Below are 14,929 nucleotides of genomic sequence, written 5' to 3' on the forward strand. Positions count from 1 at the left end.
GTTATCATCGGAAAACCATTTTACTATATCGGGTCACCATGACCTTGACCTTTGACCTAGTGACCTCAAAATCAATAGGGGTCATCTGCGAGTCATGATCAATCTACCCATGAAGTTTCATTATCCTAGGCGTATGCGTTCTTGAGTTATCATCCGGAAACCATTTTACTATTTCAGGTCACCGTGACCTTGACCTTTGACCTAGTGACCTCAAAATCAATAGGGGTCATCTGCAAGTCATGATCATCCTACCCATGAAGTTTCATGATTTTAGGCATACGTGTTCTTGAGTTATCATTCAAAAACCATTTTTTTATTTCAGGTCACTGTGACCTTGACCTTTGACCTAGTGACCTCAAAATCAATAGGGGTCATCTGCGAGTCATGATCAATGTACCTATGAAGTTTCATGATCCTAGGCCCAAGCGTTCTTGAGTTATTGTCTGACAACCACCTGGTGGACGGACCGACAGACCGACATAAGCAAAGCAATATACCTCCTCTTCTTCAAAGGCGGGCATAATTAAATGTAACTTTCTAAGGGACTACAAACAAGCCACAATAAATATCTAAGAAGAAAAGGGTTAATACAATATGCAAGATACAGGGAATTTTATTTGAGTATTATTTTATGTAGATTTTTAATGGCCCATACCCCATCTATAAACATGTTTTCATGTTGGCTGAAATACGCATTTTTAAATAAGCAATTTAGCACAAATACTGTTATTAATAGTAAGTTTGTTGCCAGAAAAAAAATCTTATACACATTATCAATTATATAACCAGTATTTTTCGAGGCCAGAATAAAATACAGCAAGGATTTCAGTAGATTTTGAAAACCAGGAGTCAAAATGACCCAAGGTCTCCAAATTATAAAGGGTCAGCATAAAAATAGTTATGGTCAAAATACTAAAGTGACTTGAAATGTTCCTAAATGCATGTTTTTGCATACTCCTAATGAATAGAAAGTATATAATAAGGACCGACACAAATACGCATGGCCAAAACCAAATAATAGTATTCAGTACATTTGTATTAAGTAAGGGTAGACTAAAAGATATTTATTCAATATGGAAAAATGACATTGCCACCTTAAATTGCTGATCAGAATTTACATGTTGAAATTCACACGAAATGTTTATACTATTTGAGGAAATCACCTAAAAAAGTAAGTAGTGCTTCCTTATAAATAGTGTACGTTTTAAGGAAGCAGTGAAGAATGGAAATTAACCCTTTGCATGCTGGGAAATTTGTCGTCTGCTAAAATGTCTTCTGCTGAATTTCTAAAATTAGCATTTTCTTCGAATTTTTTCAAAGAATACTATCAGAATAGCAAACAGTTTGGATCCAGATGAGATAAAATCCGGTTCCAGCGCTGTAAGGGTTAAGGACAAAGTTGAGAAGTTTTCCATACATACTATGAATCCAATGAATGCTATCAGCGGTTTATTGAATATTGTCTAAACTTACCAGGACTACATGTAAGTCATGTTCAGACTATAGCAACAGTGTTTTGTTGACGCACTTTATGTGTGCTTGTCTGTTTTGTTGTTAACAGAGGTGTTTTGTAGCTGTGAACTCCTTACAAAGTTCTCCATGATATAGGGGAACAATAACAAAAGTACACCATGATTAAGTATTGAAATTCTTTAGAAGACTTCATACATTATAATAGATTATACAATTTGTGTGAACCTGTTCAAGATAATTAGATCATTCACTTGTTTTTTTCTATCCTTAATAAAGAAGCTAATGATCTACATGTATTTCACTGAAAAACAAACATCGAATGAACTTTTATATATGGGTTACAGATGTATGTAGGATACAAAAAGTACTTTTGCTCGCCTAAGCAGAATAATTTTTCCTCTAAACCTGATTCATTATCATTTGTCTTTTTTATTTTCCTCAACAAAAATTCATGTCCCAAAAAATTCAAAAACAGATGCTTTTAAAGTTTTAAAACTGAAAAAAAATGCTTGCATAACCAACAAGAGATTGCCAAGCAATATGGTCCCCTACCAGCTCCACCATTGTCAGAAATTCCATCATTGTCAGAATTTTTGTGAGTGTGTATTTGTTGCCATAGCAACCAGAATTTTTGACGTAGGAACAAAATGAAATGACGTGCATAATGTCCATATTGCCATCTATACATGTTTCAAGTTTCATGAAAAAATATTCAGAACTTTTAAAGTTATTGCAGGATCCAGAAAAGTGTGACGGACAGAATAACAGACTGACAGACTGATAGAGCGCAAACCATAAGTCCCCTCCAGTGAAACCGGTAGAGGACAATAAATAATTGTGCGTTAAATGCACATTTATGTTAAGGATGCCCAGTACCCTAGCATTATTACCACTTTTGTTCCTCCCCCACTTGGCAATCTTTGAAGCCTGTTTAGTATTTGCAGCCCAAACCATAATGCATACCACCTTTCTTCATACCACTTCAATATGCATTAAAAATTAACAATGTGTTTAACACCTTCAGTAGTTGAATGCCTTAAATGAGATTTAAAAATCAATAAAATCATTATGCTTAACTGCTATTGATCATTTCAAATACATATCATCCAATTCATCAGTGCTACCATTACCATTTCACAGACTCTTCGCACCCCTTGAAACCGTCTTATTGATAGGTTGTATTTATATACCTACATAATAATTAGAACACACAATTACCCATACAAGCTGCATGTATAGCCATAAAACTACTGCATTTCAGAGTGAACTGTGTCTCTATATTTTCAACCTGACTCATCATGACTGAAGAAGCCACAAGACAGACTATGTGAAAATTGGAGCACAGACCTTTCATCACAGACAACTGAGCAAAGTGGGGAATCACGATTTGTCAATAAACACAGCTTCGCGGTTTTGAACTATGCCAGAATTCTATGAGGCGAATATTAATGCATGCTGAACTACATCATAAACTTAATAAAACAAGCTCTAATAATCAGTGCAATAATCAAGACCATGTTGGTCTAAGCATCTTGTAAACAGATATCTGGTAAGTAATGTTTTCGCATGGTATACGAGTAAAAATCATCTTTGTGGAGATTTACCAAGCAAGTAGGCCATGTCAAGCAGTCTAGACTACCAATGATAAGGACATATAATCTGATAATAATCATTTACAATGTACATACATTAGTGCCTGGTATTTAAATTAAAGGTTGTGACTTTGAATGATAAATGCACAAGTTATAACAAAGTACATTCTGGTGTGAAGTGCTTTGCGATGTTTTCAAACATTTAATAGGACATGATTTATTCACATAATTGCCCAAAGACAATATGCAAAGTGCATCTGTTACATATATAAATCATGAAAAGCAATGGGTAAGTCGACTGTTGCCAATATGTAGCCCTAGGGGTATTACACGTATATAGGTTGAGAAACATAACACAATTTATTGCAATGAGGATCGAAGTATATACAATATTCCTAATAAAATAACAGTACTGTATAAAGTACTGTGTTACTTTAACACTTAAGTAGACACTTGATTTTAATATCAGTCTCAGCCTAACATGGCCGGACCGATGGACATGTCCTGTAAAATTTTGTAAGGTCCAGATCATAGTATGTACTATATTCCTAATAAAATAACAGTGCTGTATAAAGTACTGTGTTACTTTAAAACTTAAGTTGACACTTGATTTTGATATCAGTCTCAGCCAAACATGGCCCGACGGATGGACATTTTGTAAGGTCTGTAGAATTTAGTAAGGTCTGGCTTGTCGGTCAAATTAACAGGACCGATTGTCCTGTTAAAACAAGACGATTGCCAAGCAATACAGTGTTTTTTTATGGCAATTTCGGGGCCGATATTCGGCCCCATTCCCCTCAAAAAAGCGTATATATTTTCCCCCCATTTTGTAGAAAAAATCCCCTCCAAAAGTAAAAAAAAAAAAAAAAAAAAAAATTTTTTTTTTAATAACTGACTTATGATAAATATACAGAGCTCAACATTTATGGTTGTCCTTTTGCCCCTGGCAAGTAAAAGTTGGGTTTGGCAAGTTATTTTATAATCTAGTTGTCCGCCCGGAAAAGTGCAAAAAAGAATAAAGAGCATTTAATATAGACTTTAATTGCTGAAATCATTTTGTTAAATGTTCAAAAATAAAAAAGGTTTTGTGGTGTATCAATTTGGTTTATCAACATTATGAGGTTTACAGTTGATGTGATATTTCATGTTTGAGCAAGTTGCTTTACGTTCAGTGCAAGTAGATTTTGGAAGTACTGGCCCGGTAGGGCAAGTTGGTTTTTTGGTTAATGCTGAGCCCTGATATATCTCAAATTTATTTCATAAACAACTAATAAAGTATATAACTATAATTAATATGATTTTGAATTATTATAAAGAGTTATATTAAGTTAGTTTTTCCCAAATCAGTTAATTGAACATGAATTGCAATCTTTCCGAAATGGCCAGGGAAAGGCCTGATGTATCTAGGTATATTGTGTCAATATTCGTTGATATAAAACATTCCAATTTGGTCCATTTTATTGATAAAAAATGCTCACATTTTCCATTTTATCGATTTAAAAAATCCCAATTAGACTCAAAATGGAAAGGAAAACTAAGACTGTGCATGAAGGCTGAACTGTCTGAAGCTAATGTTGAAAAAATCATTGGTATATATTTAAGAAATAGGACAAAAACATTCAGCTGTGAATATTACATTCCTGCATACATGTGTATTCATATAATAAATATCATTACATATAAGAGTAAATTTTTAATTTTCCCCTTTTCCTAAAAAACGACGCGTTTTTCCCCTTTGGACGGGCCCCGCCACCATTCCCCTAAAAGTGAAAAAAAACACTGCAATATATGTCCCCTACCGGCTCCACCAATGTCAGAAATTCCACCAATGTCAGTTTTGTTTTTGTTTTTTTGTTACCATAGCAAACAGAATTTTTGATATACACTACGAGACCCGTGATTTTTGCCGCGATTCTCGCATCACCGCAATCGATGCAACGTGACAAATTGCGGTGATTCCGAGCGACAAGAAAATTTGGGTGATGTCTCGGCGACCGTCGCGCAATGTATCTCGCTGTTACGCAATCAGCGCGAATCACCGCAAATCACAGGGAACCGCCGTGGTTCACCTTTTTAAGAGATTTACATTAAGGGTTACACTACATTACATGTAACATATATGTATACACTTACATTATACATTGCAAGAATAAAGCTTTTGTTGTGGTTGTTGTATGCAATGGGCGTATTAGCTTAAATACTCCCGTTCCGACATGAACGTGATGAAGTAATGTCGAAAGCTTTAACGGCTCCAAATTAATATAACAGGGCAGAAAAATGATCATGCAATAATTATTTAACATAACATGTAAACATTATTTAACTAATTGCATTAGCAGAATGTTGATTAAAACTTACAATCAATTATATTCCAGGCTCGAATACACTACTACTGTTCAAATTCCATATTGTTGCAATATACATGTAGCGTAGCACTGTGTAAATTGAAAGTTGCATAGTGTTTCGTCATTGGTCGGTTATAAATACCTTGTTTCTCTACATGGTATTTGATTTCGACGAAACTAATAATTTGGTAATTTACGAGAAATATGATATAAGTTTTCCATTTAAACTTTAATCTTACCGTGTGTGTTAATTGACGTTATTAATTATGTTAATACTTATTTTTGCTTTTCATTTAGAATTATAACGTGTAGATCTAGCCCTTTTGTTAACAGTGTTAAGCAAAATATTCGCGCCTTAAGACACGGGAAATTGTTTAAGTAACACTTTCATTTAAAGGTTAAATGTAATCGGTAGATTACATCTAATTATTTGGACTAAAATATGCTATACTTATTTATTTTCTGTTTCAGGCTCCAATGCGGATAACTCGTGTTACTCGCGTTACTTTCCGAGCGTTGTACATACATTCACAATGCTTGATAAGCCGGAAATCGGAAATACATTACTGTTCTATTTTTAAGTACATGTTATTATGACATCGTGGTAAATAATTTGTTGTTGTTACATCACTGCCTATATATTAAAGCCGTTAAACATTGTGTTTGTTTTGCTGAAAAAAAACACGAGTATATCAACGTAGCACTTAGCGTTCGCAGAGTTCAATAAATTTATGATGATGTATAATGTACATGCATTTCTCTGGGTTTTCACGCCAAAAACAAAAAACCCTCAACATTTGATTATTTAGTGTGTACTGTCCAGCGGGTGATAGTGTTTGTTCAAGTGTCTAATTGGCACTCTTTGTACGTGTTCAAACTGTGAAAAGATGTGACAATCACAGAAACAACAGGATGGCGCTGCCAATTAAGTGCGATAATGGATCAAAGGGCATTGACAAAAATAACAGTTTGGATATATTTTTCGGCGTTTACTCAGATGGTCTCTCACAACAAAAAAACTATACAAGTCAAGGTATTATGTTTTACTTCTATCAGTAACGATACGGATACGGCGTCTTTGATTTGAATTGACATTAAAAGAAAAATCAAATTGTTGGCGATATAACTGTTTTAAAAATACCAAAGAAACATTAAACCGAAATCAACAGAATTCAATGTTCTCTGCGCTACCCAGTTTGTATAAAAAAATCAATACTTGCACACTCATATACCTTGACCTTGTACATTGCCGCATAATTTTCGCGCTCTTTTGTCGGGAAATATACATGATGACTATATTGAAAGCATTTGTAAACGTCGTGTTAACATTAAAACATCGGAAGTGTGTTTCGGATTATAAATTTTTATTCTCATTTGGGAATTTAACGGAACATTTATACTTATGGTATGTTTGTTTTGAATTGTATATTAATTTGTTAGAACGCTTTTCGTGTGAAAAAAATGTTTTGATAATATTATGCATTAATAGCACAATTTCCAGAAGGAAAACCTTTTTGTTACATGAAGGCGTATGACGCAATAAAACGTTTTTTTGTAAGATCGTATTGTATCAATCTAAATTTAAATACGCTCTTCCAATGAAAGCTGTGCCCCACATTATGCGCTGTACTCTTTACACTTCTGAAAAATGGCGTAGTCATATGGTTGTTTTAATGAAATTCTCAAACATATTTACCGACATAAATGTTCAAGATTATTTTTTTGATGTTGGATTATCGGATAATTGTGAACATTAGAAGCGTTATGTACATGTATACAGTTATCGATAAGATTCGGTTTCTATGCATGAATTGGCGAGTCATCGTTGTCACTGCGATCACGGCGAATCGCAGCGAATCACCACAACATTGAGGGGATTTAGCGCGAAGATTATCTTGCTCTCGCGCGACGTCGGAGTGACGAGTCGCGTGAAATCGCGGTGATTTTCCACCCAAAAAGCAAAATGCCCGCCTTGACTTCGCAAATTAGGCAAAAATCACGGGTCGCGTAGTGTAGGAACACAATGAAAGGACGTGCATAATGTCCATCTTGCCATATCATTGTAAATTAATTCTTTTTTTTTTCTGGCTATGAAAACTTTCCTCTGGCTATGACATTTATGAAGTTTCATAGCCACATTGGCTATGAAGACAGAAAAGTGAGTTTTGCAGACTGAGATTTATAATTATATAAATTACTTCCCTTGAAAATAATTGTCTCTAACAAATCTCTATTTTTAGTAGCAAATAATTAAAAGCCACTCTCTATTTTTAGTAGCAAATAATTAAAAGCCACTACCGTGACTGACGGACACACAGAGCGTAAACCACAAGTCCCCTTCGGTGAAACTGGTAGGGGACAATATTGATATGCTAAGTGTTCATACATGTACATACATTATAACAGTAACATTGTTTTCTAATACATGAAGATTGTAATAAAAAAATCCCAACAGCTTCATGGAACAAAATTTTCGGGGTAGAAAAAGTAATAAGTGTATGATACTTGTGCAGGGCAAATGTAATTAAATATTAAATAATTATATATTAAACACCACAAATAAACAATCCATTTTAACGGGAATAGAAAGGGATAAGTCATTTGGTTGACTGTTTAGATATCAAATAAGAATACTGGTTAGTAATAAATTCTTCCTTTATAAAGAGCATGTACATGTTTATGAACGCACAGGCAAAGGTAATTCAATTATATAAGGAATGATCATTATGTTTAGGTATAGGGATTCAACAAAGTCCAAATGGCAATCTGACAGAGAACTATCGCTCACTTCTGTGGATGACTGGTGGTTTGAGAATTGACAATGATTTTGCATTGCAAGCATACATTGAAAGTTTGAGCAATAATCAACTACACTGTTCACAAGCCTTGAATAATTTTAGTCCGGATTTGGTTTTATTTGTATTGCACTGATATTTGTTTATGCAAAATTAATATTAACCATTTCTCACTCAGAAGCAAATTGAAAATGGCTAAGTGCATAAAACCAGGTCAGCCTGCAAGACTCGCAGTATGTTCGGGTTTTAGGCTGTTTGCTGCTCATTAGTATATAAGGGTTGGAAATGAAGCCTTTAAAACTTGAATCTAGTAAGAAAGGTGTTTGATTAAATTTTGCCTTCTAAGAGACTATAAATGCGTCACAATACGTATCTAAGTGGTAAAGGGTTAAGGCAACCGAAAACCCTGAATCTGTGGCTGAGTGAGCTTACCAAAGATTTCTCCCCCACTGGCGTACTCTGTGACTAGATACAACATCCGCCCACTCTCCATCACCTGAAATACAGCATAACTTAACCCATTAATGCCTAGTGAACTCTCCCATCCTTCTAAATTGGATCAGTTTATTTCCAAAATTAGGGATGTCTAGTATATTTATTTCTATATTTAGAATATTTCTTACAGAAATTCCTTTAAGCAAACACTGCAGACCCATGCGGCGTCTCATCTGGGTCTACGCTGTTTGCCAAGGTCTTTTTTCTAGACGCTAGGCATAAAAAAATGGGTTAATGATGATTGCACAGCAAACTGCTGCATCACATTGGGGTAACATATATAATTGGGCTAATGTTACGATTGTTGGCACACAATGCAATCTATGTCTGAGGAAAGATCTACAATAAGACTAAGAAGAAGGGCGAAGATTGTCAAGATTAATTGACAATCAGTGAAAGTACAGCAATTTCCAACAAAAAATACAATGTACTGGTGCCCACCTTGCTGCAGGGTGTTGAGTGTTTGTCCCCTACACAGAGTAACTTTGAATGATGTAAAGTACTTTTTCCATCACGAAAACAAAATTAGAGTGAAGCATTGATTTGTTAACACGTCTAATGCTCCAGTTAGGCCTAAATAGAGGGGCATAGCACCCTACAACCCTACAGCAATTTTTTTCCTTCTTTATAAAGTACCGGAAATAAAATAGCTTTGATGCTTAAGGAATAAAATGGACCTAAACACAAAACTTAACAAAAATTTTCAATTTTCTAAGTATAAAAAGGGCACATAATTCTGTCAAAATGCCAGAGTTATCTAACTTTGCCTGCCCAGTCCCCTCATGATAGTAAGTAAGTGTACCAAGTTTGAATGCAATAGCATTGATACTTTCTGAGAAAAGTGGACCTAAACGCAAAACTTAACCGGACGCCAATGGCGACGCCAAGGTGATGACAATAGCTCATAATTTTTTTTACAAAAGATAATTGAGCTAAATACGCAAAGAAATACAAAATCATGCGTATTGAAAAAGCATCTAATTTGACTTTTACGCAAATTCATCAAATTTGATGCGTACGGTACTATAGCTTCAATCAAATGCTTTGCTCATTTTCGGTATTTTTTCTTTGGAATTATTATCGTAACGCGGCGACGCTTTCATTTAGCAAGAGTCTGGATGACAGAGCAGGAAAACAGTCACAGTTATTCAAACGCTTTGGGGACTAGATTTCATAGTTAAATAAAGCGTCTGACCAAACTATTTACGACGACATACATCATTTTCAATTTAACTGAATCCGTTGTTCATTGTGCATGTATTTGAAAAGCGTCTGTACTTTCCTTTACTTAATAATAATGTCCAAGAGTGGTCGAAAGACGTGCGTGAACAAAATATCAGTCGATCACAAAACTTTTTCGAACCAACATAGCAAGAGCCAATAAGTGCAGAATCATCCTTGTTATCATTTTTTTTAGTTTAAAGTTTATATTATGGACAGTTTCAATGGTTAAAGATATTATGAAACATCTGATTATTAAAGTTAATTATGATAGTTTACAGTTTTACTGAATCAATACAAGTGTGCAGCTTAAACAGAAGTAAAGCAAAAACAAGGGCTGTTTGTAAAACATGCATGCCCCCCATATGGGCTCTCCGTTGTAGATGCAGCCATTGTGTAAGTATGTTTTTGTCACTGTGACCTTGACCTTTGACCTAGTGACCTGAAAATCAATAGGGGTCATCTGCCAGTCATGATCAATGTACCTATGAAGTTTCATGATCCAAGGAATAAGCGTTCTTTAGTTATCATCTGGAAACCATTTTACAATTACGGGTCACTGTGAACTTGACCTTTGACCTAGTGACCTGAAATTCTATAGGGGTTATCTGCGAGTCATAATCAATCTACCTATCAAGTTTCATGATCCTAGGAATAAGCGTTCTTTAGTTATCATAGGGAAACCATTTTACTATTACGGGTCACCGTGAACTTGACCTTTGACCTAGTGACCTCAAAATCGATAGGGGTCATCTGCGAGTCATGATTAATGTACCTATAAAGTTTCATGAACCTAGGCATAAGCGTTCTTGAGTTATCATCCGGAAACCATTTTACTGTGTCAAGTCACCATGACCTTGACCTTTGACCTAGTGACCTCAAAATCAATAGGGGTCATCTGCGAGTCATGATCAATGTACCTATGAAGTTTCATGATCGTAGCCTACCATTAGCGTTCTTGAGTTATCATCCAGAAACCATTTTACTATTCCAATTCACCATGACCTTGACCTTTGATATAGTGACCTGAAAATCAATAGGGGTCAACTGCGAGTCATTATCCAGGGCTCGAATTTAACTTTTTTTTCTACTTGAAAAACATTGCGAGAAGCTTTAATACCAACTCGCAAAATCAAAAACATTATCGCAAATTTTGCTGGAAACATAATTTAATTCCATTTTTTTATTCAACAGTTAACTTTGCTTTATCTTTCGTATTGTTATTTCAATCTGTGGGCAAAAAGAAACTAGTTATTTTTCGCTTTGACGCCATGTCTGTTCAAGTTCAATGAACACGTGTGAATTAGTCGACAGTTTAACATTCTTTGTACCAATACCATCCTTGAATCTGTACTAAAAGTATACTAGTCTATATACAAGGTGCGCGCTTCCGCATACGGGTATTAGGACGTTCTATGACATATGGTTTAGCGTTCGGGATGTCGAACGCATTTAGCAATATTACTGTTTATTTTTCACTATTTCGTTACTCGCAAAAAATTACAAGTGGCTTAAAACTTAACTCGCAATCGGTATTTTTCACTCGCATTTTGCGAGTGTGCGAGTGTTAATTTCGAGCCCTGCATTATCAATCTACCTATCAAGTTTCATGATCCTAGGCATATGCGTTCTTGAGTTATCATCCGGAAACAATTTAACTATTTCGGTTCACCGTGACCTTGACCTTTGACCTAGTGACCTGACAATCAATAGGGGTCATCTGCCAGCCATGATCACTGTACCTTTGAAGTTTCATGATCCTAGGCATAAGCGTTCTTGAGTTATCATCCGGAAACCATTTTACTATTTCGGGTCCCTGTGACCTTGACCTTTGACCTGAAATCAATAGGGGTCATCTGCGAGTAATGATCAATCTACGTATCAAGTTTCATGATCCTAGGCCTAAGCGTTCTTGAGTTATCATCCGGAAACCATTTTACTATTTCGGGTCACTGTGACCTTGACCTTTGACCTAGTGACCTGAAAATCAAAAGGGGTCATCTGCGAGTCATGATCAATCTACCTATCCAGTTTCATGATCCTAGGCCCAAGCGTTCTTGAGTTATCATCCAGAAACCACCTGGTGGACGGACCGACCGACAGACGACCGACATGTGCAAAGCAATATACCCCCTCTTCTTCGAAGGGGGGCATAATAATTTTAAGGTATGTATTCCATTCCTTATGCATTCGTTGAACGTGTTTACTTGAGTAAGTTATGCATTCAGACAGGAAGCGGCTTTCCTTTGATAACGTCAAACTGTCAATTCACACAGATTTCCAAGACTTTTAATAGGGTCCTCGGTCATTTGTTTAGATGTTCAGTATAGAAAAAACACCTGCCTACATGAAAACTTTGATGACATTATCAAAATATAAACAATGTTGCAAACTGTGATTATATTAATTGGTAAGTATCAGTTGAAAGACGACGTTTTGTTTGTCGTAAATCAATGAGTTTTCTATACAACTACTTCTACAACCATGTGGGGATCGATCTATCTTGTTGTTGTTTTTTTAATGGTATATTATATATTTATAAATAAATATATATATATGTACTTGTAATAAATGTAATTTTATTTAAATATCAGGAAGTCAAACAAAGTTAAATTGATCGTTATCTCATAAAACACGGAGTTTCCCCGCGTTGCCAACGCTGAGGGCCGCCCAAATCATGCAAACGCCGCATATCGCGAAATTTTCTTAATCTCCCTCGGCGTTACTGCATGCAGCATATGGAGGGAAATTGGGGAAAACGCGTGGAGAGTACTGTATGAGCTTTTTTCGAAACCTTAACGCAGATTTTGAAACCTAAACGCGGACCCTAAGTTAAAGGTCAAGGTCACAGGGGTCAAAATTTGTGAGCGTTTGGAAAGGCCTTGTCCATATACAGTACAGGCAACGTGTACTTTGACAAACGCCACTCGTCGCGGTGTTCATTTTACGATGTTTGCTTACCAAACGACCCACGCGATGGGTGTTCAGATCAAATATTCACGGGGGCCGTTTTCCATAAGGTGGACACCGTGAATCACCGCGGACCCATAATATCTACTGCGGTGTTCATCGTGTTCGCTAGAAATAAAATAATTGAACATAAACGTAGGTCGGTACCAATTTGCAGAAAGAATCTACCGTGCGTTTGAATGTTATAGGTGTCATTTGGTGTCTAAAAAATTAACAAGGATTACGAACAATCACAATCGATTACCGCATACATGCAAAAATTCCCGTCTCTGTCCATTCCCCGATAATCCCAAGATTTCCGATTTCATGCAAATTCTGGTCAATTTTGACGATAAAAGTGTGATAGAAATCCAAAAATCACAAACGTTCGCCATATCTCTAAACTATCAAATGAATTTTGGCATATGTTTCTATTTAAAGATTTGATGAAATAAGCGCCCAATCAGAACAGGTGTATTCCAACATTCGTAAATCACCTGACGCCTAGTGCGCCCGTTGTGTAGAGTTCATGTTCTGTTAATAATTGTAGCCACAAATAAATACATGTATATATGCCCATGATATTTTCGTTTTCTTTGTTCTGAACCATAAAAAGCGCGCGAAAATTGGCGTGGGTGCATTTTATTTTTTACACAAAATCTTAGTAGCACAGACAACATTGAGATCTTTTGATTTTTATTTAAAGTTTCGTAGTGAATTTCTTCTCAAGTACCGCCGCCGTAGCTCGCGAATGATTTGGAATTGACATTTCATCTGAATAAAATAAAAAACAAATACGCTGTAACACGCCATATTTAGATTTCATGCAACATGTACAAGTCATTTTCTGGAAATCGGGAGAAATGAAACCCAATTTATTATTTTGTGAAAACAAAAAGGGCAATTGCTTTGATTAACACCATAAAACTTAATCGTATTGATTATCTAAACGCTTAGTTTTAGTTTCCGACTTAACGTACTGCCCAAGTCTAAGTTCGCATAAATGTGCACATAATATCTACAAGTACATGAAGTATATGATTTTATTTTGTACATGTACATTTAAAACGTGTGAATGACCCTCGCAGACAGGTGTTTACGGTGGCTGCGCAGCATCGCAGTGATCACGGGTGTTCCCGTTAACGAAAGCGTGCAATCGCGGCGATTTCTGGTGTTCGCCAAAAACCGCGGTCAGTAGCGTGTCCGCCCCCCCGCGAAATGTCACCCATCGGGAAAATTGAACACCGCGGACACGCGTTTTTGTCAAAGTACACGTTGCCTGTACTGTACACGTGCATGCCAAATATGAAATTGCTATCTGAAGCGACATAGAAGTTATGAGCATTTTTGGAAAAATAAATTAAAAAATTAACCTAAACGCAAAGTGTGACGGACAGACGGGCGGACGGACAGTCTGATCACTATATGCCCTCAGTGCTCACGCTGCTGCCAGACATTATCGCCAATGGCGATTATTTTATCCAACTGGCTATTATTTCTTAAAATTGTCTAGAAAAAATGGCGATTATTTTATCCGCCTACATAAAAAAACAAATTGCCACTAAATGTTGTCCCGCGATTGCGAAACGCCTGCAAATCGGGCCATCAAGCAGGAAAAATCGATAACGAGATTACCTGTGTACACACTCGACCCTGTGTATTGTCATACACGCGTCAATAACTTCTGCGACATTGTGGCCTAGAGCATTTTTCTCAATCAGTGTCCGACAGCAGTGATATATTTCGGAAAAAACGTCTTTAATCTCCCTGTGCTTTACCAATTATCGGTAACTGTTAGATCTTTGTTAATTTTTCGCCAATTATTATTTAATCGTCATTATTGAAGATCGCCGCTAATATTGTTGGTTTTGTTTTGCACGCCGTTTTTTCTGCAATTAGATTACGTTGAACATTGCTTGATGAAATAATTATTTAATCGCCATCAACTAATTATCCCCGTAATTACCGCTGTTTGTCGTCTGCTTTAACATAATGATTCCAATTTTTAACCAGGTAACCTGGTTTTCCCAATTCAAAGGGACCCGGCATATGCCATGGT

General features: G+C 36.1%; 2 protein-coding genes across 5 annotated transcripts in view; both read right to left on the bottom strand.

The window, feature by feature from the left end:
• Positions 1–14,929, bottom strand: part of LOC127859996 (serine/threonine-protein kinase SIK3-like) — a 115,481-nt gene that overhangs the window by 91,224 nt on the left and 9,328 nt on the right. For all 4 annotated transcript variants that reach the window (XR_008039559.1, XM_052397674.1, XM_052397675.1 and 1 more), the window contains exon 3: positions 8,638–8,701. Coding sequence is in view for 3 of the 4 variants with exons in the window: in XM_052397674.1 (XP_052253634.1) it covers positions 8,638–8,701 (64 nt within the window). In the remaining variant the exon portion in view is untranslated. The remainder of the gene's footprint in view (positions 1–8,637; positions 8,702–14,929) is intronic.
• The window catches only part of LOC127859998 (NAB transcription cofactor mab-10-like), a 77,112-nt gene that overhangs the window by 344 nt on the left and 61,839 nt on the right, over positions 1–14,929 (bottom strand). The window lies entirely within an intron of this gene.

Source organism: Dreissena polymorpha, chromosome 15 (assembly GCF_020536995.1).
Source record: "Dreissena polymorpha isolate Duluth1 chromosome 15, UMN_Dpol_1.0, whole genome shotgun sequence".
NCBI classification, from domain to species: domain Eukaryota; kingdom Metazoa; phylum Mollusca; class Bivalvia; order Myida; family Dreissenidae; genus Dreissena; species Dreissena polymorpha.